General features: G+C 49.0%; 2 protein-coding genes across 2 annotated transcripts in view; one reads left to right on the top strand and one right to left on the bottom strand.

Annotated features, from left to right (window-relative positions):
- Positions 1–1,243: 1,243 nt before the first annotated feature.
- On the bottom strand, positions 1,244–2,116 carry LOC310788362 (sperm acrosome membrane-associated protein 6-like; the record flags this gene model as incomplete). Its single annotated transcript, XM_083649928.1, has 1 exon — positions 1,244–2,116. The coding sequence occupies one exon, from the start codon at positions 2,114–2,116 to the stop codon at positions 1,244–1,246; it is 873 nt and encodes a 290-aa protein (XP_083506054.1).
- Positions 2,117–4,995: 2,879 nt separating this feature from the next.
- The window catches only part of LOC310788361 (adenylate cyclase 9), a gene marked incomplete at both ends in the record, with an annotated part of 61,963 nt that continues 41,893 nt past the window's right edge, over positions 4,996–25,065 (top strand). The window contains one exon of the mRNA XM_083649927.1: positions 4,996–6,808. Coding sequence (XP_083506053.1) covers positions 4,996–6,808 — 1,813 coding nt within the window. The remainder of the gene's footprint in view (positions 6,809–25,065) is intronic.

The raw sequence follows: 25,065 nt of genomic DNA, 5'->3' as shown, positions 1-25,065 counted from the left end.
CACATTACATTTCACTAGGACCAAAACGTTAAAAAATTAAAGTAAAACTATTTTTATAGGCATTTTACGAAATGTCTATGGGGAAATAAATGGCGGATGAAAATCTCTGGTACAGTGCTGAAGCAGGAAGTAGGCGGTCACTTTGCCTCTCTATTACTGTACAAGGATGACTGGCCCCAAACGTCAGCATCAGCATTAAACTGTGAAAGTCACATTAGAGTGTGGAAGTCTCCCTTTCATTCCGTTCACACACACTTTTCCCTGTTCCACTGTTCCCTCACATTCATGCTGACGACAAGAGCAAGTTTCTCAAGAGTGTGCAGTGCACTTCCCTCAGGTATCTCTACTTCACTGTGCCATTGCCAACAATGCCCAAAAGGAAGGGACCTGCACTCTCCAATCCCAAAACCAAACGAAAGAAATTGGCTCGAGCCAGAGAAACTCAGCTGTGAACTGCCGCAGAAATCGGAGGGAAGATTGGAACTCCCAACCCCCATATAATGCAGGTGATAAGACGTGGTCTTCCCAGAGGTCTGCTGTAAGCACCCGGGTCCCGTCATCTCCTCTGCCTGCCACAGTACCTGGAACTTCAGCTCCAGCCAAGTTCAATAGCCTACTTTTGGCCAAGGTCGTGGGAGAGGTTTTGTGAAGAAGACCCCCATGATGGCACACGGCACTTTTCAATGGTCTCCTGAAGTCAGGCTTGGTAGAACTTGGCTTGAAAGTAACAAAATAACTTGGCTTGAAAATACTTCTAGAAATAACACAATACTTGCTCCCAGCTCCAACTGGCAATGGTTTTTCAGCTTCCAGCCATGGTTAAATAGCTAATCAGCCCTGAATTGGAGACAGGCTTTGCGACAGAGAGGAGGGGGAAAGGGGTAAACAGCCTGGCAGCACAGAGAGGAGGGGGAAAGGGGTAAACAGCCTGGCAGCACAGAGAGGAGGGGGAAAGGGTAAACAGCCTGGCAGCACAGGATCCTGACACAATTGTTGGTATGACATCATCAGTCACCACTGGCCACAACTTGACGACGATGATAATGATGTCATCGCTGTCGGTGGGTATGACATCAGTCGGTGGCGTTTGCCTGCTCAGTTGATGGATTACGTTCATTTACCAATATATACTTGAAATTTTGTGCACTTTGCACGTTCATTTCTAGATAGGGGCAAGGTTCATGCGGGATGCTGCTGCCGAGCAGAAGAATCGCCACCCTATTATATCAGTAAGATAATGGCTTTATTGCACCACATATATCTCCCTAACTTGAGTCTTCATCTCCATCATCCTCTCACCGTCACTTGTTCTCTCTGATATTGAGCACCAGTACAGGACCAGCCCCAGGGAGAGGAGCAGCAGCAGCAGCAAGGCAGTCAGACAGGCGGTGAGCAGCACAGGCGAGGGGAGGAGGGGGAGGGAGTGGGGAGAAGCACCAGGCATGGGGATGATCCGTCCTCCTAGGAGCAGAGACAGCTCGAATATCTCCTGCAGCTCCGCCTGGCCCACCACAACCTGCTCTGTCACTGTCAGGTAGTAGTACAGTCTGACTATGAGATGCTGGCCTGAGTTATTTTTCACCTCACACTGGTACGTTCCCTGGTGCTGCAAGCTGGCTGAGGGGATGGAGTACAGCCTGTCCAACCCTACATTTGCCACACTTTTAAAGTGGTTCCCATCTTTATCCTTCTGCTGCGTTCTCACCTCTGCTGCAAACTTCCAGATCACCTCCAGATCTCCAGTTACGTTAAATGGCACATCGCACAACATACGAGTCCTGTTCTTCTCCATTACTTTGATGTCTGTGATTGGACAGTCTAGAGGGAACTCACAGCGGTCATACTTGCAGGTAAGACAGTCGTATGAACTTTCCTGAAAACCACATGGAGGGATACATCTGAGGATACCTCTAGGCAGTTTGGAGGCAGCTTCAATGAACCTGTCTGCCGCTGTCTGCATCCTTTCCTCATACAAGGCTTCATACAGCTTGTTGTCCAACTCATTTTGCATGAGCAGGAACTCTGCATTCAGGATTTTCTTCAGCTTCTCATAATCGTCTATTCCCACTCTGGCAGCTTCAATGACGTTACTGTCGCTGAATATCCGAGCCACCATATCAAAGCAAGAGTAAATCTTCTTCTCAAACTTCTCACACAGCTTCGTACACAGTATGTACCATTTGTCCACCAAGCACCGGTGACAGCTATCTTTGTCAAAATCAAGCTGGCATGAATTGGGAACCACAAAACAGACTAGAGTCAGGCTGAACAGCAAGCTGGCATGTAGGACGCACAAAACAGACTTGCACATTTTACAGTAATAACTGTTCTGAAGGGACTGCAATAATAACCACCACTTATAGCCTCAGCCGGGAAGGGGTTATGACATCACTGATGATGTCACTGTTGACATGTCTCACAGATGTCACTTTGACATTATGATGTCACAGACAGATTATTTCACTGTTGACAGTCATAAAGGTGAGGCTAACCCGCTAAGCCTACGTGGTGCTCACCATCCTCCAGTGTTTTTTCCTTTCTCCCAAGTGCGTGCACGTAGGCTACCTCCACGGTTGCCCTGCTCCCCTCCCCTCGGACCTCCTATCTCTCCCCTTCCTTTCCTTTGCCTGCCACACACAGACGCAACATCAAGCCAGCCATCGGCAGCCAGAAAAAAACACGGAAGCAAAGCAATTATTTTCAAAATAAAAGCATAATGTGTCACTTTTAGAGGAACAGGCCAGCCACTAGGCTAGGCATGAGAAAAACATACATTTCAAGTTGAAATGTAGGCTATGTTTTCACAGTAGACATATTTAGCCAATAACATGTCACAATGTGCTTTGGGGTTGTGTTGTGTGTCTAGGCTACTTTATTAGCCTGTAGGCCATGTGGCTGTAGGCCATTGGGAAAAGGCTATGGCAATTTCTGCAGATTCCTTTACTCTTTTTTGGTAGGCTATACAAATAAATAAAAGAAACGTTGCAATGTGCAACAAGTGTTTGCATTTTCAGGTTTTATTTTGAAAGAAATGACCGGAGGTTAGATTCATTTATTCTAACTTGACAGTAGTCTTAACACGCTCGTGTGCGCGCACAACACACACACACACACACGCACGCACGTACGCGCGCACACACACACACACACACGCGCGCGCGCGTGCGGGCACCCACGCACACTAGGCTACTCACGGCTGGACGGCGGAATCTGACAGCGCTCACAGAAGATGGTGGCGGCGGCGCTGTGCCTGGGTAGCGCAGCGGCAGCGCACACATCACATGATGGTGTCTCAAATCGACGATGAAGCGGACAGGGAATGCGCAGACAGCGGGGACAAGACAATCTCAAAAGGAACACTGTGGATGTCCATCATGCAGCGATTGGGAAGGTGCGACGATCTGACATCCCATCTGTCTTGAATTAAAGAGGAATTGTTTGGCGACAAGAAGATGAGCAAAATGCAATTCAATTAAAGTCGCTGGATTGAGTCAGCACTTTGTTGTGAACGTTTACCTGTGGGACTTTTGTCGGATGATGTGGGCGGGGTGCGTGGAGTGGAGGTGGAGACCTTCTAATTAGCTACTCCACACGTTCGTTGTCTGCCATTTAATTGGAGGAAAGGCTGCTGGTATGGGCAAACTTTCAGAGCAAAGGAGGACTGGACGAGACTCAGTTCATACCCTACAAAAGACTGCCTTTTTTTCCCTCGCCTCTGCGGATGACAATGAAGTCATTTTCCCCAAACACCCCTAAAAAGCTAAAACACCAACATGATCGGGACATTGGAAAACCGACGTACCTACCTGGACGTGGATTATTCTTACAGCGCATTGTGAAATTGAATTTGCGACATTTGGTGTGATTTTGGATAGCGAACGCAATACCGATCCAACACTGGACACGGTTGGTGCGTATAGCCTTGCAAAGAAGAGTGTGTTTACGCATGAGCCATTGAGACTTGAGGTCTTCAGATTTTTTCCCCTTTACTTTTTTCTTTCCTCCCCGTTGGTCAAATAGATTGCGGGCGTCGGTGGGCACAGGATCCCCTCTGCGTTTGGAGACTCCGGAGTGAGAACTCAGGAAAGCACGGGGCTCCATCCACTGGAATATTTACGATTAGGCCCTGCAGCAAAGAGCGTGTGGGGAGACGCTTTGGTGACAGTGTTTTGCTGTTTTTATTCCCGTAGCATGGAGTTGATCTGCGCCTTAAAGTTTAAACCTTGATTTCCACTCCAAGCAGTTCCACAACGTTATAAAGTATTTTAAAAACAACCACTGCGGAGGTTTCTTTTGGGATGAGATTCTCTCCTGTATACAAAGTGCTTAACCGCGTGGAGTTCAGGGGTAGCCTGTTATTTCCCAGTGGAAACGGAAAGCACAACTCTCCTTTACTTCGGAATGGATAATCGACATTCACACGCCTAATGTTTTGCACCGGGATCTCCAAGATAACATCAAACAATTCAACTGGATTTGAAATTCCAGACTTCATACTTTGTTTGGTGATAACCTCATTCAAATGTTTCTTTTGCGTTGCTTTTCCCAACTTTTGCCCTTTACGGACAGTAGCCTATTATTCCATTTTCGGAGTTGTCCCAAATGTTTTCCCAATGAGTGAAACAAAGCAGCTGTGTGGACTTGGACTGCAGCAGAGCAGCAGCAGTGGCTGAACCTTTCAGTCTCAAGTGCGTAAAAACAGACAGGAAGGTAGAGGAATGCAGGGATTGACGTCAAGAGGGGGAATAATGAACTACTCAAAATCTTGGAAAGATCTGCTGGCATTAGTCTATATGGCTAATTTATTGGAGTTTCCATGAAGATTATATTGTGACTTTACATCAATTTTTCACACACACAAAAAACACTTCCCTGGCCTGTTATAATTGTGCATCTATACATTGCCTTAACCTACTTCTCTGTCTGCCTTGTCTCTAAAAAAATACTGTAAATTCCCTCTGCATAGTCTTAATCTTGGATAGATTAAAAAGCAACATGGCATCCCCCCAACATCAGCAGCTGCTGCCTCACAACACAGAAGTGAGCTGTGACTCGGGTGGAGAGGGGGGCGTCTCTGTGAGGATCAGCGGTGTCAAACACAAGCACCACGGAGGCGGGCCGCTGGGTTCACTCGGGGGCGGCTTCATGGGGGGATCCAAGCACTGCAAATACAGCATATCCTCCAGCTGTAGCTCCGGAGAGTACGGAGCGAGGAGGCCCGCGGTCAAAAGCCTCCGCAGCCATAAGAAGATGCCTCAGCTGTTTGAGAGATCTGCCGGACATTTCTGGGACCCCAAATTCGACTCGTCCATCCTGGAGGAGGCGTGCAGGGAGAGGTGTTTCCCCCAGACGCAGAGGCGGTTCCGCTTTGTGCTCGTCTACCTGGCTGTAGCTGGCTTCCTGTGGGGAGTGTACTTTGCTGCCAACCCCTCCCGCTGTGACCCGGTGGCTTTTCTCCTTCCCACCGCTTTCTTCCTCCTCTTCTGCCTCCTCCTCTTCCTCTTAACGTTCACCAGGCTCTACTCCCGCTGCTACAACCAGGTGTCTCTGCTGCTCGTGCTCGTCACCTTCCCCTTGACTCTGGCCCCCCAGATCCAGACATCAGGCTTCAGGGACTTGGAGACGGTGCCCCCTAAGTTTGATGTGGATGACTTCAGCGGCATGGGGCCCAGATACAACCTGTCCTATGACAAGATGGTGGCAGAAAGCTCTTGGGCCCCCTGTCTGTCTCCTGTGGGGACCTTCTCGCTCTGCGTGGAGGTTCTCTTGTTGCTATACAGTGTTCTCCACGTTCGCCTCTTTGCCTCCGTCCTGCTGGGGGTCCTCCACTCTGTCTTCTTTGAGAGTCTGGGTTGGCTGTACCTGACCCAGACGGGGGAGGGCTGGAGCGTAGCCTCTCAAGCGGACTGGGATACACTTAGTTGGCTGGGCCCGGCCAAAGCCCTGCTTCACCTGTGCGCACACGCTATTGGCATGCACCTCTTCATCATGTCCGAGGTGCGGTCACGCAGCACCTTTCTCAAGGTGGGTCAGGCCATCATGCATGGCAAAGACCTGGAGGTGGAGAAGGCCCTGAAGGAGCGGATGATCCACTCTGTCATGCCCAGGATAGTGGCTGATGAACTGATGAAGCAGGGCGACGAGGAGCTAGGCGACGGCTCGGTCAAACGTTACTCCAGCAGCGGTGCGGCAGTTGCCATCTCCAGCCCCAAGAACCACAAACGCAAGAAGATGTCCATCCCTCGAGGCCAGATCATCTTCAGACCCTTCAACATGAAACGAATGGAGCCCGTCAGCATCCTCTTCGCAGACATTGTGGGCTTCACCAAAATGTCTGCCAACAAGTCCGCTCACGCCCTGGTGGGACTTCTAAATGACTTGTTTGGACGTTTTGACCGGCTTTGTGAGCTCACCTGCTGCGAGAAGATCAGCACTCTGGGAGACTGTTACTACTGTGTGGCCGGTTGCCCTGAACCCAGACCAGACCATGCCTACTGCTGCGTGGAGATGGGCCTGGGCATGATCCAAGCCATTGAACAGTTCTGCCAGGAGAAGAGGGAGATGGTCAACATGCGGGTGGGGGTCCACACAGGCACCATCCTGTGCGGTATCCTGGGCATGAAGCGCTTCAAGTTTGACGTTTGGTCCAACGACGTCAACCTGGCAAACCTGATGGAGCAACTGGGCGTGGCTGGGAAGGTCCACGTCTCAGAGGCCACCGCTAACTTCCTGGATGAGCGGTACCAGCGGGAAGATGGACGGGTCACTGAGCGAGTAGGACAGAGTGTGGTGGCAGACCAGCTCAAAGGTACGTTGTCTACAAAAATAAGGCCTAGATGAGCATGCCCAGTAAGGATATAGTGAGTTGAGCGACCCATAATTGGATTTTACGCCTCAAAAAATGCCCTTTTTTTTAAAGCATAGCAATATGAAAAGGGTAGACATTCTTGGATTAAATCCAAAGTAACCATAATAATAACTCCAAGGTCAATGGCAGTGCCTACTGCCTACAAACTCACTTATTCTTTCATAAGCCTTCACTATAGGGCATTTTGATGTACGTTATGTCCTGTAATGCTCCCCTGGCCTCACCCCCGAGGGCCTATAGGTAGATCCAAACAGTGGCGTCGGTCAAGGTCGACACCAGGTCTCAGCATCATATCTCACAGCCAGGACAGAGGGACTGGCAAGGAGGCGGGTCTGTTAGGGGTGCTGCCCTCTGTGCTGTGTTGGTGTTATGTGACTGTACGTCGCACAGGCACATGTTGACTTCCTCCCCATTCTCTCCTCCTTCGTCCCGTCTCTGTTCCCTTGTTCAATTACATTGCCTCCCAGATGTCCTCAATGTGTCCTGCTGTTCTCTTAACCTAGTTTTGAACCCCAGGCGGGCGGGGGATTGCCTGACCACGTTACGACGCTCTGCCCCATCTCCTCCAATAGAGATGTGCCAGCAGCTTGATCTCCACCTCCTTCTCTTCTCTTCTCGTCTCTTTTGGTCTAGCCTCTAGTCTAAACTGCTTGACTGCAGCTTTTATTTGACACATTTATGCAAATTGCCTCCAATCGAGCTACACATGTGCTTAACGGCCCTTAATGCTGATGATCACCCAGTGGAGATGAAGTCACATCATCTTGACTAAAGCACTGCAGATGGTGTTCATCTGCCCTGTGAATTTGCACAGCAGCAGCAGTACAAGCATTTCAAGTTTGTGTCAGTTTCAATCCATCCCAAGCCATTTTGGGAGCTTCAAGCTAGCACGTCTGCTGTTGTACCATTGTATCCTATAGGGCCTGTGGGTGCCTTGGTTGGCTGGGCTTGTTACTGTGTGAGGACTGGAGTCCTAGTATCTAGTGAATATGCGATCGCTGTTACTCCTGCAGAGAGAGAGAGAGAGCTGCATTTTTAGGTCAAACACCCGCGCGACTGTTTCCACAAACTTATTCGACATCAGGGGAGGGAGAAGGCGTTTCTCATCATGGAGGTGTGTGTGTGTGTGTGTGTGTGGGCTGAGTGTGTGTGTGTGTGTGTGTGTGTGTGGGGGGGGGGCAGGTGGAGTCTTGGTGGTGGTGCTACCAAACAGGTGTCAGGAAGCACTGCAAATGTGTCTCTTGGTCAGCTGGAAATGACTGCCGAGCTCTTCTGTGTCACAGACCCCCCCACCTCTGACAGTGACAGCCCCCGGAGTCTGTTCAACACACACACACACACACACACACACACACACACACACACACACACACTTAGAGTAGACACAAGGCCCATATTTTTATTCAGTTGGCTCAGTTATGCAGCAGTTACAGTTAAGCAGTTGGCTCAGTTCTGCTCTCTTTATAGCAGGGAGATGGTGTCTTCCAAACTGTCCCCAGACGCCACAGAGAGTCAGTGCCCTTTCTGTTCGCCGTCTCTCTCCTCCTGTCCCTGTTTCCCCTTCCCTCGAGGGTCTGTCTCCTCCTCGGCCTGTCTATTGTCTGCATCCTCTCTCTCTCTCTCTCTCTCTCTCTCTCTCTCTCTCTCTCTCTCTCTCTCTCTCTCTCTCTCTCTCACCCACACACACACACATACACAGTCAGAAATACAGATATACAGTACTACACAACCCATTTTTCCATCTGAAATATGGGGAAAATCCTGTCATTGTATATTCATTGTTTTCAGTCTGCCATGACTCATATTACAGTAAAGGCACAGTATCATTGCATAACAAGAGCGGCTCCATGGCGCTTAGTATTCCAACAAGCTGCCTGTTCAATTGCCTGCACAGATTTACATTACTTTGGCCCGGGCTTCCGCGCTGCTGGCTAGACCAGACCAGTCGATGAAGGAGATGGGGGGGGGGGAAGAGTGCCCTTTGCTCAACGGCCAGCAGGAGTGATTTAGTGGCTTGCGTTTTCCCATCATCTCCTAGATAAATGAGAGGCTATTGCACTTGCTCCCTTTTTTTTATATATATATATTGAGGATAAATGTGGTACTGCTCCCTCCTCCTCCTCCTCCTCCTCCTCCTTCTCCTCCTCCTCCTTCTCCTCCTCCACCTCCTTTCTTTGCCTACATCGTGTATTCAGGTCACCTCCCAAGAAAGATTTATCCTCTGGCTGCAGATTAGCTGTGCGCCAGTGAGAGCGCTGGCTGTCAGGAGAGTTGTGCCCTGGCTGGCTGGCGCTGTAAAATCCCTCCACTGTCTAGCCCGGGCCTGCCTGCGTAAATCACCCGGGCAGCGCTGCAGGATCCTGGGCCCACGGGCCGCTCCCCTGGTTCCTCCGACCCAGACACACACTGCTCCGTATTTGATGTTCATTTCGTGTTGATGTGATGTCTCACTTTCCACTGGCTTTCTAGACGTGTCGGAGAGTTTTTAGCACTCCACCAAAAACTTCAGGCTGAGGCTAGAGTCACGTTTTGATCAATCTGGGCACCCAGAGTCTATCGGTCTCTGGGACAGACGGCCGATATTTCTGGGTTTTTCCGATGTAGAGCGGACGCCCCATTTCCATCGTTCTTTCCAGTCCGACAACGTCTCGTATAGAATTATCTGTTTATTATAGAGATTAGCCCGAAATGTCATCTGGACTGGACCTAAAACGCCCACAAAAAGTATAGATCGATCAACTCCAAGCCCATTCTCGTGTCAATGACTGTAAACAATGGTCACGGGCGGCGGCGCACGGAAGCTGAAGTTTTGGCGTGGACATCCGTTCGACACCGGACACCCAGAAATATCAGCCATCTGTCAGGGTCTGATTAAGTCGTCAGACTGATAGACTCTGCGTTCCCAGATTGAGTTTTTATTTTTTAAGTCCGATACTTAGGCGCTCGTGTTCAACAGTTTATGGCTTATTTATAGCTCCCCAATGTAATTGTAAGGTATTTGTGGCTCATTGTAATCACAATTCCCACAGAGTGTGCAGCCACAAGTGAGTGTTACAGGTGCATCCTGTTGGGTTCCTCTGCACTGACCCCAAGGGCCAGGGGTTGGTAGAGACAAATGGAGATGTTTAGGCTAGCTCTACATCCTCGTGGGCGAAAGCAAGCGAGCCACTTTGACAACCTTGCTTCAAGGGCAGCCAATAAATCTCAGAGCACCACAGCACCAAGGAGCTGTGTGCTGAGATCATCCTTTTAAAAGCTCTTTTCTGACTCCCCGCCAGGCTGTGCAGAAACCCCGCCCCCACCCTAAACCCTGTTCTCTGCATGTGTGGTTAAACCCCGCCCCCACCCTAAACCCTGTTCTCTGCATGTGTGGTTAAACCCCGCCCCCACCCTAAACCCTGTTCTCTGCATGTGTGGTTAAACCCCGCCCCCACCCTAAACCCTGTTCTCTACATGTGTGGTTAAACCCCGCCCCCACCCTAAACCCTGTTCTCTGCATGTGTGGTTAAACCCCGCCCCCACCCTAAACCCTGTTCTCTGCATGTGTGGTTAAACCCCGCCCCCACCCTAAACCCTGTTCTCTGCATGTGTGGTTAAACCCCGCCCCCACCCTAAACCCTGTTCTCTGCATGTGTGGTTAAACCCCACCCCCACCCTAAACCCTGTTCTCTGTGTGGTTAAACCCCACCCCCACCCTAAACCCTGTTCTCTGTGTGCTTAAACCCCGCCCCCACCCTAAACCCAGGGTTTTGGGTGGGGGCGGGGGCAGGGTTTAACCTCACATGTAGAGAACACTACGTGTTGTTAAACCCCGCCCCCGCCCCCACCCAAAACCCTGTTCTCTGCGTGTGTGGTTAAACCCCCCCCCACCCAAAACCCTGTTCTCTGCGTGTGTGGTTGAACCCCGCCCCTACCCTAAACCCTGTTCTCTACGTGTGTGGTTAACCCCCGCCCCCACCCTAAACCCTGTTCTCTGTCTGGTTAAACCCCGCCCCCACCCTAAACCCTGTTCTCCTTCATGTGTGGTTGTCTCAAGGGGCTGCACGTGAGCCCAGCCCCCTGCTGTGCTGTGTGTTTGGCTGACTGGAAATGGGAGCTATTTTTGGCTTTTTCCTGGAAAGCACCTGGCTGCATCCTTCCTTCCTTTTGTGCCTATTGCAGAGTGACGCCACCTGTAGAAGATGATCCTGTCTGTCAGTACGTCTCCGTTATCTTCCTGGTGATGATGACAGGATCAGCAGAGATGGAGTGGCAGAGAGATGGATGCCTTCCCATTCAAACAGCCTTTTGTTTGCGGGAGAATCAAACGACGTGTCTGGAATCGATGTCGACTTAAGGGTCTCGCTTCAGCAACGGAACAATTGCAGCAAAGTGGCGTTCTCCAGTGACTGCCACAGTCGCTTTGAACAAAGCAGTCGAGCATTTGAAAGACTATGGTGGTTGTTTTGGGAACCTCCCCCTTGTGTGTGTGTGTGTGTGTGTGTGTGTGTGTGTGTGTGTGTGTGTGTGTGTGTGTGTGTGTGTGTGTAGTGGCTTTTAAACATGAAGTCTGGATCATGTCTGGCTAGCCAGAGCAGGATATTTTCCGGTTTTACCTTTTTAAACATGAGGGGTCTTTGTTTAGAAACAACTGGATCCTTCCAGTTAGAGTTAGCCATTTTCTTGATTGTTCGTCTTTGGTTTGTTTTGAAGTGTTCACTGCAAGTGAGAGTAGCAAGATACCACCGGCTGTTTTTGTCGTTCCGACAGTCGCACGGCAGCGACGTCATCTACAACACGCCTACTCGCTAGCAACGTCACGAAGAGCCACACCCGCCCAGTCAGACATGATCTGGATCATGAGCTGCCAGAGTTAAACAGCAGCCGCTTTTGCGCTAATGCGGATCCTATACCGGGGACCGAGATGAATATGATACGGACTCGCGGGAGTGCGCGTAGGCCGGCTAATTGTTGTTTAACATGCAGGCCAACCGGCTAGGAGCGGGTTATAATACGGATTCCACTGCATGTTAAGAAGTGGCTTGTGTGTGTGTGACCTCAACTTCCCTGCATCAGCTCCTCCAGGCTGCTGCTGCTACGAAATGGAACACGATGGAACAAAACTAAAAGAAATGAAATGGCCCGTGGCTGAGCAGCACTGGCAGTGTGATGATGTGAAGTGCATGTTCATTCACGCAGGCTGCTGACGCTTCTGTCATATAATTGCATTCTCAGAACAGCAATGCTCATTATTACTATGTGCAGGTTCTCCCAGGAACCAATCACCCCCAAGGTCAGGCATGTCCCTCTCAGGGTCGTTTTTTAAATTGCGAGTGTGACCTTCTCCCAACTTAACTGCTGAGCTAAGCTCTCCTGTGCAGCTGTACCCCCCCTCCCCCTCCACCACCACCACCACCACCACCTCGTTTTCTAATTAAGCAAGCCAGGGTAATCTCCCGGGCTGTATCATACATATCTTCCACACTGGCCTGATGTTCTCCCTGCCCCCAAACACATCAGCTCATCCAGCCGTTTTGATCACGGAAAATGATATTGATTGCCTATAATGAGGCTGTCGTGGCGCTGTAATTCATAACGAGGGGCGAAATAAAGGCCTTTTCTTTTGGATCATGTGGGATATCAAAGAGGATCGACCGAGGCCAGGGGGACGCGCTTGCGATAAAAAGATCATTTGTATTCTGGTTTGCGTTATTCAATTTGTCCCGATTCCGTCTTCACACTTGAGCCTTCAGATCAAAAAAATGGATGAACGTTGGCTGCATTAGGACTGATTGGAGCAGAACTATATTCCCCCCCCCCCCCCCCCCCCCCCGTGATGAATGTTCAGCTTCCCTTCACTCTGGCTGGCCTTATTGCTTCATGCTCTGCAGTATTGGTTATCGGAGAAGCCATTTGTAGTTTTGGGACACACACACAAACACACAAACACACAACACACACACACACACACACACACACACACACACACACACACACACACACACACACACACACACACACACACACATGCCACCTCCCCCACCCTGCCAGTGCTATTCCATAGGGATGTACTGTCACTCTCAGTATTTGCCCGAGGCTCAATGGAGCTTTAGTCTTAACGCTGCTAGCTGTGACCTTGACGGGGACAAAGGAGGCTGGTTTGGAGGTGACACTGAGAGAGAAGTGGTGATGGAGAAGTCATGTGATGGAGAAGTCATGTGATGGAGAACTAGAGAGAGAGAGAGAGAGAGAGGGAGAGAGAGATGTGCCTTTAGCTGTGCCAGTGGCAGTGACGGAGCAGAACCACAGCAGTGTTGTCTAACCTCTGCTACCGTGTCACTGTACAGCGTAACTGGAGCCCAGCGCCGGGCTGCTGGCGAAACCGCAGGGAGAGAGAGAGGGAGGCGGGGGACACTTACGCCTCTGGATTGTACACCTAGAGAGCTGTGTGTGTGTGCGTGTATGTGTTCGTGTGTGCGTGCGTGCGTGTACGTGTGTACGTGTGTGTGTGTGTGTTTGTGTGTGCGTGCGTGCGTGCGTGCGTGTACGTGTGGACGTGTGTGTGTGTGTGTGTGTGTGTGTGCGTGTGTGTGTGTGTGTGCGTGCATGCCCGGGTGTCTTGTCTGTGCAATGCTGCACTTGAGGAAAAGTTAAACTATTTGGCTGTGTCACTACTCAGCCGTCTTACTACCCCAGCCAGCGAGCAAATACCTGGCATCATTTTTGTCTAGACTATTGAGTGTAAATCAGTCTGCACACACGCTGTTCAACTCTACTGTAGCAAGACAGTCTGCACACACGCTGTTCAACTCTACTGTAGCAAGACAGTCTGCACACGCTGTTCAACTCTACTGTAGCAAGACAGTCTGCACACACGCTGTTCAACTCTACTGTAGCAAGACAGTCTGCACACACGCTGTTCAACTCTACTGTAGCAAGACAGTCTGCAGACACGCTGTTCAACTCTACTGTAGCAAGACAGTCTGCACACACACTGTTCAACTCTACTGTAGCAAGACAGTCTGCAGACACGCTGTTCAAGTCTACTGTAGCAAGACAGTCTGCACACACGCTGTTCAACTCTACTGTAGCAAGACAGTCTGCACACACACTGTTCAACTCTACTGTAGCAAGACAGTCTGCACACACACTGTTCAACTCTACTGTAGCAAGACAGTCTGCACACACACTGTTCAACTCTACTGTAGCAAGACAGTCTGCACACACGCTGTTCAACTCTACTGTAGCAAGACAGTCTGCACACACGCTGTTCAACTCTACTGTAGCAAGACAGTCTGCACACACGCTGTTCAACTCTACTGTAGCAAGACAGTCTCTGCACACACACTGTTCAACTCTACTGTAGCAAGACAGTCTGCACACACGCTGTTCAACTCTACTGTAGCAAGACAGTCTGCACACACGCTGTTCAACTCTACTGTAGCAAGACAGTCTCTGCACACACGCTGTTCAACTCTACTGTAGCAAGACAGTCTGCACACACGCTGTTCAACTCTACTGTAGCAAGACAGTCTGCACACACGCTGTTCAACTCTATTGTAGCAAGACAGTCTGCAGACACGCTGTTCAACTCTATTGTAGCAAGACAGTCTGCACACACACTGTTCAACTCTACTGTAGCAAGACAGTCTGCACACACACTGTTCAACTCTACTGTAGCAAGACAGGGGGCTCCATGGCAACGTGGAGTGCTCTGAGTGGATTATGGTTGGGGTGGGGTGGGGTGGGGTGGGGGGATGCAGACATGGAGCAATAGTGTGGTTAATCTTACAGCTGCAACGATTAATCGATTAGTCGATCGACAGAAAATTAATCGACAACTATTTTGATAAACGATGAATCGTTTTGTGTACAATTTTAAGAGGAAAAAGTCAAAATTCTCTGATTCCAGCTTCTTAAATGTGAATATTTTCTGGTTTCTTTACTCCTCTATGACAGTAAACCGATATTATCTTTGAGTTGTGGACAAAGCAAGACATTTGAGGACGTCATCTTGGGCTTTGGGAAACACTGATTGTCATTTGCTACCATTTTCTGATATTTTATAGACCAAACAACTAATCGATTAATCGAGAAAATAATCGACAGATTAATCTATTATGAAGATAATCGTTAGTTGCAGCCCTAGTTAATCTGTGGGGATGGTTTATAAAATGGAGGGTAAATAGATCCCTGGATTACTATGACATGGAGTACTGTAGCCTTTAATCTGAAGTCTAAATCTAAGTCTGGGCGTGACTGTTCAGATGCTGCTGAGGGCAATCTACTCTCAATCAACTCTGCACTGCTATATTGTGTTGCAGATACAAAGCTCTGCCTAGAGCATTTCTTTATCCTTTATTTAGCTCCCATTGAGATACAGGGTCTCTTCTCCAGGGAGTGCTGGTCAAGACAGCAGAATTTACAGTTTCATGTCAAAAAGAAAACAGTTTCACCTAAAAAACTGTTTAATGTTAAAAAAAAAATCACAACAACACATACATTTACATAAAGGCTACACAGGGGGAAGGCAGAGAAGCATGTACATACAATCGATATCTGTAACACAGTCCAAGTCAAGCCAGGCAGGGTTATATAAAACGGCAACATTTTTCCTTCAGGCTAGTTTGTAAAAAAATATATGTAAAAAAGATACAGAGCAGGGATGACTTCTAAGGAAAAGGTATTTTGCAGCTTATCCCATGCCCAAGGTGCATAAAAGGAGAAAGCAGTTCTACCAAGCTCTGAGAGCACCCTGGGAACATTTAAAATAATTCTATTAGTAGATCTAGTGCCATAGCTGCTACGATAGGATAAAAGACTGGAGATATAAGTAGGTAGTTGGTCTAACAGCAGGGATACTCAACTTGCTTTGCCCAGGGGCCACTTTTGTAAAATGATAGGAGGCAAGGGGCCAGTTAATAAACAAACATTAATATACATTTTTCTGTAGCGGATTGTAGGTTTTTGGGGTGTCAGTTTAGTCTGACAATTACATGCACACAGGATAGTTAGATAGGTTAACCCATTGATACCTGATGCAGCATTTGCGTGTATATCCCTCATTTGTGTGTGTATCCCTTTACGCGGTTCACGGTCTTAAAGGGATACACACACAAATGCTGCATCAGGTATCAATGGGTTAAGTTAAGTTAGTTAGGTTAAGTTAAGTTAAGTTAATTACATATGCCTGGGTGGCGAGCAGATGGCAGTATTTGACAATTTAGTTGGAGCTCAGGCAAACTTTATTTCATTTGCAGGATGAGGTTAGGCGCGCTTCTACCCAAACCTAACCTAACCTAACCTAACCTAACCTAACCGGTCCTGTCCGGAGATGCAAGTCACTGGAAGCTTGCTGACGTGCGACGTTGGGTGTGACCACGTGAGGCTACTCTCTTTCAGTCTCTTTCGCTATGAACGGTGCTCGGCGGAAACAGGAGTCTGGCAGCTGGAAACGGAGAGGGAGGGTGTCATGGAAGCGCCCGCACTGGCTCACCATCATGAAACTCGTGAATAGACTACAGCTGTGCAGAGAGTAATGGCGTAATACATCATACTGCCTTAGAACAGTATCGTCCTGTTGTAGTTCAGCGCAGCATGAGGCTGTGCTGTAGCGATGTAATCTCACCATTTAACATCTTTGGCCTCTAATATTGAGCTAATCCAGATCCCTTGGGGGCGTCCTTTTCTGCAAACATGGGGCCATTATGGAGGTTATTGCAGGTCTACCATGTGGTGATTAGCTGGTTTTTTATAGCTGCTGTCATTGATGTTGTTCTGCTGTGTCATGGCTACCTGTACTCATTCAAGAGCACTGCAGAGGGAAGGGTAACGTTATATTGCTGTTGCACTTTTATGATAGCGAAGATCAACCCAGCGGGCATTAACTCATTGAATGCCAGCCACTTTTGGAGAACGGACGCTCCCAGTGCCAGAGTGTCCAGAGCGTTTTCAGTGATTTCTCGAGGCCCACAGAATATTGTGTGATATACACCGAACACCCACAAAGAACGAGCTGGCTCTATTGTATCATCAGCAAAAAAAAGTTTATTGATACCATTTTCCGTTCTTTAGTTATGAGCCGGAGAAGATAGGTCGTTTTGAGCAAATACAGGCGTTTCAAATTATTAGCTGAGTTATTCCGCCTTTTGTGAAATTAAGCATTTCAAGCACATTCACTGACTCTGAAGATAATATTTTCTGATGTAGTGACGTGGTGCAGTTGTGTGGTGCCTGCGTGCCCCACCCCCCTCTCCCCCCCTCAGCTGCAAACTCCTCCCCACACTAACACACAGCCTAACACGCACCCAGTCTTTTTTCGGAGCCTCCGTTTTTGTGCGCCGGCTCCCAGCGCGACACGGAAGAGCCAAACCGGACTGCTGAGAATGCTTTGGCCCTTCGGCGTCGGGTGCTGCTTTTCTGGCGGCTAATCGTGTGGAGAAACTATACAGCAGAGACAGGGGGGCTGAGTTGTGGGCGCGGATTGACTGGTGTTCGCAGCCAACGTCAGCTTCAGACAGAGCAATCTATGGCTCTGGCTGCAGCATGCATCGGTTTCTCTTTGATCACGGCTTTTTCCTGCTGTTTTTCCTCTAATCTGGAGAGCACTGTCGCCACCTAATGAGTCCGTAAAATAGGTTATACACCTTCAATAGCTCCCATATTTGTACAGGAGATGCCTGAGGCTTTGATCCACGTCCCACCGTCAAAAAACGCATTTGACGTCGATCGACGTCCTTGGCACTCTACGTCACTATTTACTTTGACGTCGATCGACGTCCTTGGCACTCAATGAGTTAAAAGATTAGTACTCTTGGTGTAACGAGTTTCAGGGTCAAGAGCGAGGCAGAAAGAACTGTAAATAATCTTTATCTGCTCGGCCCAGTGAGCTAGCTTTCTGTTGAACTAACACCGTTCTGACCATCCATGTGTCCTGTGGTGCTCCACTTCATTCCGACAAGAGGGACAGTAGGGGACAGGCTGTCCAGTTGGCTGAGAGGTGAAGGTGTCCTGCCTCTATATCTGCTGTCACTGTGACAGAGATGACCCAGGGCGACGGTGATGAGACAGCCCGATAGCCAGCACCACCGTCTGTCTGATAAGGAGCCACGCGTGTTCACAGCTGACACGGCTTCGCATTGTAACCTAAACACAGGACATGTAGCATGTTGAGTAGAGCATGCTAACACACAACATGCTGGCTGCTAGCGCATGCTGCCTCGCTTTGCTCAGCAGCATTCTCATTGAGTCAACTACAAGGGGAGGATATAAATCAATATCAGACAGTGTCTAGCAAACGAATAGGGGTCAGGAGTCCTGGGGGCGAGTTGGACTGAGACGGGAGCGGTTGCTGGAATTGGTCGGCAGTTGTACGCGGTATATCCTCTCCGGGTTAGGCTGCTGCTTACCAGTGGTCACCACCAGTGCTGCAGAAACAGTTAACTACAGGGCTCTAAGTATTAGAAAAGTAAAATACAGACCCACAATCTGTTAGAGTCGTATATCTTTTCACACAAATATCGTTGTCTTCCTTCCTAGTGCCTACCAAGCATCTAGTTCTGGTGAAATAGGAGAGAAATGTGCTCTGCCTCCATGTTTTAGCTGCTCCATTAGCTAGCATTACATTCGCTGGAGGGGTGGGGAGCTTAGCTAATGTAGTGCAGCCATGTGCTGATCTGTTGTGTTGAGATGTTTCCTTCCTCTTCTAATTAGCCCATACATCAGACAGTTGTGAGGGGCGGAGTCGAGTATTGAGGAGGTGATGACCTCAGCAGCAGGCTACCTTGGTTATGGGACTGCATTGCTTCTTTCCTGCAAACTACAAAGTGACCACAGGGGTTTTTGCTACAGTGTTTGTTTCCACCTGCAATATGTATTCGGCTCTTGGAAAGGAGAGGCATACAAAAAGATTTCAATTTGAAATCTAGCTTTACTCCTTTCACTATAAGGTAGACAAGATATCTCCTCTACGATGTGGCGTACCGGAGATGATATCGCGGCTGTCTTGATATGCTTCAGTACTGCATAATGTCAAGATGGTTCAGCGCCGCCAGAGATTGCAAGGGAATCTTCTCGCCGCTGATACCATGCAGGACGCCAATCTGTTATCAGACACCGCAGGACGTCTCACATATGCAAATGTGAATGCGAGGTGATCTGCTCTCATTCATATCTTCCTGCGAACACAACATCGCCTCCCGCAGGCTGGGAGAGACTGCGCGGGTCGGGGGGGGGGGGGGGGGGGGACTAGAGATTGTATATGGAAGGAAGAAAAGACGAGCGAACAGGAAGTGTGAGGTACAGCGTGAAACGACAAGATCGAGAGAGATACTTTTGTGCCCCACAGAGTTGCAATACGAGCCTCTGCACAACACATGGGAGAGGACACTTCCCCATGCTAGCCCGGGACCCTGGCCACAACAAGGCTAATCGCCATGGCAACAGACTATGTACTGTAGGGGGTTAAGGGTCGGCGGGAGACTGGGGGGTCTTTTTAAATGTCGGGGCCGGTGGTCTGCCTGGGAGATGGTGGGCCAATAGAGTCCGGCAGGAATGAGTCCAGAAGTAGCACTTGGCTTCGTAAGGGGAAAAGTGAATGGGCTTTCAGTATGGGGCTAGGGTTAAATGCAGGAAATAAGGTCTGTGGTTAACAAAATGTTATGGGAGTGGAAATCTGTGTTCAGCAGGATAATCTTCACAAACGTGGACCACTGTTATGACCTTTGAAGCGTAAATGCGAAATCCCCATTCTTAAATCCCATAGCCTTTCCCCCCTAAGAACCAACATGGCGGTGATTTCTGGTTAAGCCTACAAAAATACGTCATCCCTGTGGTACTGTATTTTACTTTGTATTCAGCTGGAACGTCTGGCTGTGATATCGGTGGTGGTATAAGTCAATTGAAGACCTGTGTTGGTGTGAGTTCAGCATATGATGGAATGGGGAGTGATTCTTCTCCCACACAGCGATAAAGCCACACATACAAAGATACAAACACACACACACAGACTGCCACTCTGTCTGGAAAAGAACCATCTTTCTGCCTGTGGCTCCGGGCTGATAGGTGTGAGTGGACTTGCACACTCTTCTCAAGGTCGTGCTTGATGCTGGGGAGATAAATTGGCATCATGAGTCAGTGATGCTTCCTGGAAGCTGTTCTCCTTTGCCATCACGGATAGAGAACATGCTGTCACTCCTAACAGGCGCACGCTATCCTTTACTGACAGTGACGGATGGAGCTCTCAGCTCCCCCCAACACACACACACACACACACACACACACACACACACACACACACACACACACACACACACACACACACACACACACGTCACACACACACACACACGTCTCACACACACACACACACACACACACACACACACACACACGTCACACACACACACACACACACACACACACACACACACACATCATACACACACACACACACACTTCTTCCGCTTTGCTTTCAAGCACACTAAATGCAAAGGGCAACATACACACACACTTGGCCGCACCCTGTCTGCGTTTGGTGCGCTGCCCGTTGCTGTAGTGACTGGTTACTGTGCACGGCAGGGAGTGTGTGTGATAAATGGCTATGTGAATTATGAATGAGGGGAGATGACAAGGGGGGGGGGGGTCCGCCCTGAAGCCTTCTGCTGTACTCAGCCTGCACAGATTGTGTGTGTGTGTGTGTGTGTGTGTGTGTGTCTGTGTGTGTGTCTGTGTGTGTGTCTGTGCGTGTGTGTGTGTGTGCGTGTGTGTGTGTGCGTGCGTGCGTGTGCGTGCGTGTGTGTGTCTGTGTGTGTGTCTGTGTGTGTGTCTGTGTGTGTGTCTGTGCGTGTGTGTGTGTGTGCGTGTGCGTGTGTGTGTGTCTGTGTGTGTGTCTGTGCGTGTGTGTGTGCGTGTGTGTGTGTGTGTGTGTCTGTGTGTGTGTCTGTGTGTGTGTCTGTGCGTGTGTGTGTGTGTGTGTGTGCGTGTGCGCGTGTGCGTGTGCGTGCGTGTGTGCGCGTGCTGGTAAGTGCGCTTGCCTCCATCAATGTATTTATGCATACAAGACACATTTTCTCCTGTGCATCCGGGTAGTGCAGCGGTAGATTTGCTGCCTGCCAACACGAGGGTCGCAGGTTCGAGCCCCCGTGTTACCTCCGGTTTGGTCGGGCGTCCATACAGGCACAATTGCCCGTCTCTGCATGTGTCCTGGTCTCAGTCTGCACTAAAGCTTTCTCTGGTCGGTCGGGGCGCCTCTTCAGGGGGGAGGGGAACTGGGGGGGAATAGCGTGATCCTCCCATGTGCTAAGTCCTGCCGGTGAAACTCCTCGCTGTCAGGTGAAAAGAAGTGGCTGGCGACTGCACATGTATCAGAGGAAGCATGTGGATACATTTTGGGAGCATCTCTCTGTTCTGCCCAACTTCTCTCTCTCCTGCTGTAAGGGAAGTCCATCTGCTTTACAGCGCCTCTCCCTCTGCTACTGGTTTTATAGAGCTCACAGTGTATAAAAGCATTCATCATTACATCCTCCTCCTCTTCCTACTTCTCCTTTCCTCTCCATCCTCTCCATCCTCTCTCCCCCCCCCCCCTTCTCCCCCTATTCACTCTCTTTCTTATCTTTTTCCTTCCCCATGTTTGCTCCATACAGCTTATCAACGGCTATTCATCTTGACATTATAGTGCTCCTGGTCTCTGTCAAGGAGACAGAGTGTGTTTTCCGTGCCGTTTGTTTGTTTGTGAACAGAATTACAAAAAAAGTACCGGGCCGATTGTCGTGAAACTTCGTCGAAGGGTGTGGCACCGGCCAAGGAAGTAGGGATGCCCCGATATGAAAATTTTGGCCGATGCCGATAACCGATATTAAGATTGCTGTTATGGCCGATAGCCGATATTTACCGATGTCGATATGATCTGTATAAAAACACATTTCTATGATAATAAAAAAAAATACATACTGAAAAACACATGTAAACACTGAATTTGAAAAAGTTATACATTTCTTTATTTCAAAAACATTTGTAAAAGCCCATAAATCATAGATTTACTGCATTATTTCATCTCAATGTGAAGAATTTGGCTGATACCGATAACCGATATTAACATTGCAACATCGGACCGATACCGATATGTTAAAAATGACTAACATCGGCCAATACCGATATGATTGTCGATATATCGTGCATCCCTACAAGGAAGAGCCCATTACATTTTGGAGCGGATCCGATCCGACTCACAAAATGTGCATATCATAGCAGCAGACTGGACTATTGGGAGGTCTGTGCTAGTTTCATATCACATGCTGTCTTAGGTAGAGTACAGTAGGTATAGTAGTGTGTGTGCGCTTGCGTGTGTGTGTGTGTGTGTGTGTGTGTGTGTGTGTGTGTGTGTGCACACGCATGTGTAGGTGATGCAGCTGGTTCCTCTCTCATGCCCCTTGGCCTCAGCTCAGCTTCAGTGTGTGGGACAGCCCTCCTGGGTCTCCTCCAGCTGTCAGCTGCTACTCAGCAGCCACCCATTTTATCGCCCCAGGAACTCCCCCATACTGTCACTCTTAAAGGCCATCGCTGACTGACTGTGTGTGCGTGTGTTGTGTGTGTGTGTGTGTGTGTGCGTGTGTGTGTGTGTGTGTGTGTGCGTGCGTGTGTGTGTGTGTGTGTGTGTGTGTGTGTGCGTGCCTGTGTGCGTGCGTGTGTGCGTGCGTGTGTGTGTGTGTGTGCACGTGCATGTGTTTGTGCGTGCGTGTGTGTGTGTGTGCACGCGTGTGTGTGTGCGTGCTCGTGCGTGTGTGTGTGTGTGCGTGCCTGTGTGCGTGTGTGCGTGCGTGTGTGTGTGTGTGTGTGCACGTGCATGTGTTTGTGCGTGCGTGTGCATGCTAAGTACCTGCATGATATATTCCTGACAGAGGTCCTTCCCCAACCTTTTATCACTTTCCTTCGCTCCAGCTCATCCTCCAATCTGCTCCTCTCCTGTCTGTGTGGAGCTCTCTCTCTCTCTCTCTCTCTCTCTCTCTCTCTCTCTCTCTCTCTCTCTCTCTCTCTATCTATCTCTCTCTCTCTCTCATATAATGCATCAAGGCTACACGCCCTCTTTACTGCCTCCTCTGCATTGTTTAGTCACTCCCGCCTCTGTTTTTTTAATGATAGATGCATGGACCCACCCTAACAGCAATGATGTTAACGGGCCGTGTATCAAACTGTTTCTGTTCTGCTTTTCTGTGCTTGACCGTGAGATTTGATGAAGCCGCCGCCTTTCCGCTTCATGAGAGGACGCCGGTCAACACGCCAACGCACACACACACGCACACACACACGCACACGCACACACACACGCACACGCACACACACACGCACACGCACACGCACACGCACACACACGCAGAAAGGTGGCGGTGCACAGATGATGTGACTCATCTCCTGCACGCAGGTGCTGGAGATGAGTCACGAGTCTGCAGAGGAAGACAAGCCGCCCCTGTAGGTAGTATCACTCCTCCTTTACTCCGGCTACTTGTACTGTAGGTAGTATCACTCCTCCTTTACTCCGGCTACTTGTACTGTAGGTAGTATCACTCCTCCTTTACTCCGGCTACTTGTACTGTAGGTAGTATCACTCCTCCTTTACTCTGGCTACTTGTACTGTAGGTAGTATCACTCCTCCTTTACTCTGGCTACTTGTACTGTAGTTAGTATCACTCCTCCTTTACTCCGGCTACTTGTACTGTAGGTAGTATCACTCCTCCTTTACTCTGGCTACTTGTACTGTAGGTAGTATCACTCCTCCTTTACTCCGGCTACTTGTACTGTAGGTAGTATCACTCCTCCTTTACTCCGGCTACTTGTACTGTAGGTAGTATCACTCCTCCTTTACTTCAGCTACTTGTACTGTAGGTAGTATCACTCCTCCTTTACTCTGGCTACTTGTACTGTAGGTAGTATCACTCCTCCTTTACTCCGGCTACTTGTACTGTAGGTAGTATCACTCCTCCTTTACTTCAGCTACTTGTACTGTAGGTAGTATCACTCCTCCTTTACTTCAGCTACTTGTACTGTAGGTAGTATCACTCCTCCTTTACTCCGGCTACTTGTACTGTAGGTAGTATCACTCCTCCTTTACTCCGGCTACTTGTACTGTAGGTAGTATCACTCCTCCTTTACTCCGGCTACTTGTACTGTAGGTAGTATCACTCCTCCTTTACTCCGGCTACTTGTACTGTAGGTAGTATCACTCCTCCTTTACTCCGGCTACTTGTACTGTAGGTAGTATCACTCCTCCTTTACTCCGGCTACTTGTACTGTAGGTAGTATCACTCCTCCTTTACTCCGGCTACTTGTACTGTAGGTAGTATCACTCCTCCTTTACTCCGGCTACTTGTACTGTAGGTAGTATCACTCCTCCTTTACTCCGGCTACTTGTACTGTAGGTAGTATCACTCCTCCTTTACTCCGGCTACTTGTACTGTAGGTAGTATCACTCCTCCTTTACTCCGGCTACTTGTACTGTAGGTAGTATCACTCCTCCTTTACTCCGGCTACTTGTACTGTAGGTAGTATCACTCCTCCTTTACTCCGGCTAATTGTACTGTAGGTAGTATCGCTCTTCCTTTACTCTGGCTACTTGTACTGTAGGTAGTATCGCTCCTCCTTTACTCCGGATACTTGTACTGTAGGTAGTATCACTCCTCCTTTACTCCGGCTACTTGTACTGTAGGTAGTATCACTCCTCCTTTACTTCAGCTACTTGTACTGTAGGTAGTATCACTCCTCCTTTACTCTGGCTACTTGTACTGTAGGTAGTATCACTCCTCCTTTACTCCTCCTACTTGTACTGTAGGTAGTATCACTCCTCCTTTACTCCGACTACTTGTACTGTAGGTAGTATCACTCCTCCTTTACTCCGGCTACTTGTACTGTAGGTAGTATCACTCCTCCTTTACTCCGGCTACTTGTACTGTAGTTAGTATCACTCCTCCTTTACTTCAGCTACTTGTACTGTAGGTAGTATCACTCCTCCTTTACTCCGGCTACTTGTACTGTAGGTAGTATCACTCCTCCTTTACTTCAGCTACTTGTACTGTAGGTAGTATCACTCCTCCTTTACTCCGGCTACTTGTACTGTAGGTAGTATCACTCCTCCTTTACTCCGGCTACTTGTACTGTAGGTAGTATCACTCCTCCTTTACTCCGGCTACTTGTACTGTAGGTAGTATCACTCCTCCTTTACTCCGGCT

The sequence above is a fragment of the Poromitra crassiceps genome, assembly GCF_964638095.1.
Source record: "Poromitra crassiceps genome assembly, chromosome: 13".
NCBI classification, from domain to species: domain Eukaryota; kingdom Metazoa; phylum Chordata; class Actinopteri; order Beryciformes; family Melamphaidae; genus Poromitra; species Poromitra crassiceps.
The sequence above is the reverse complement of the archived record's forward strand: the minus strand, read 5'-3'. Positions and strand labels throughout refer to the sequence as shown.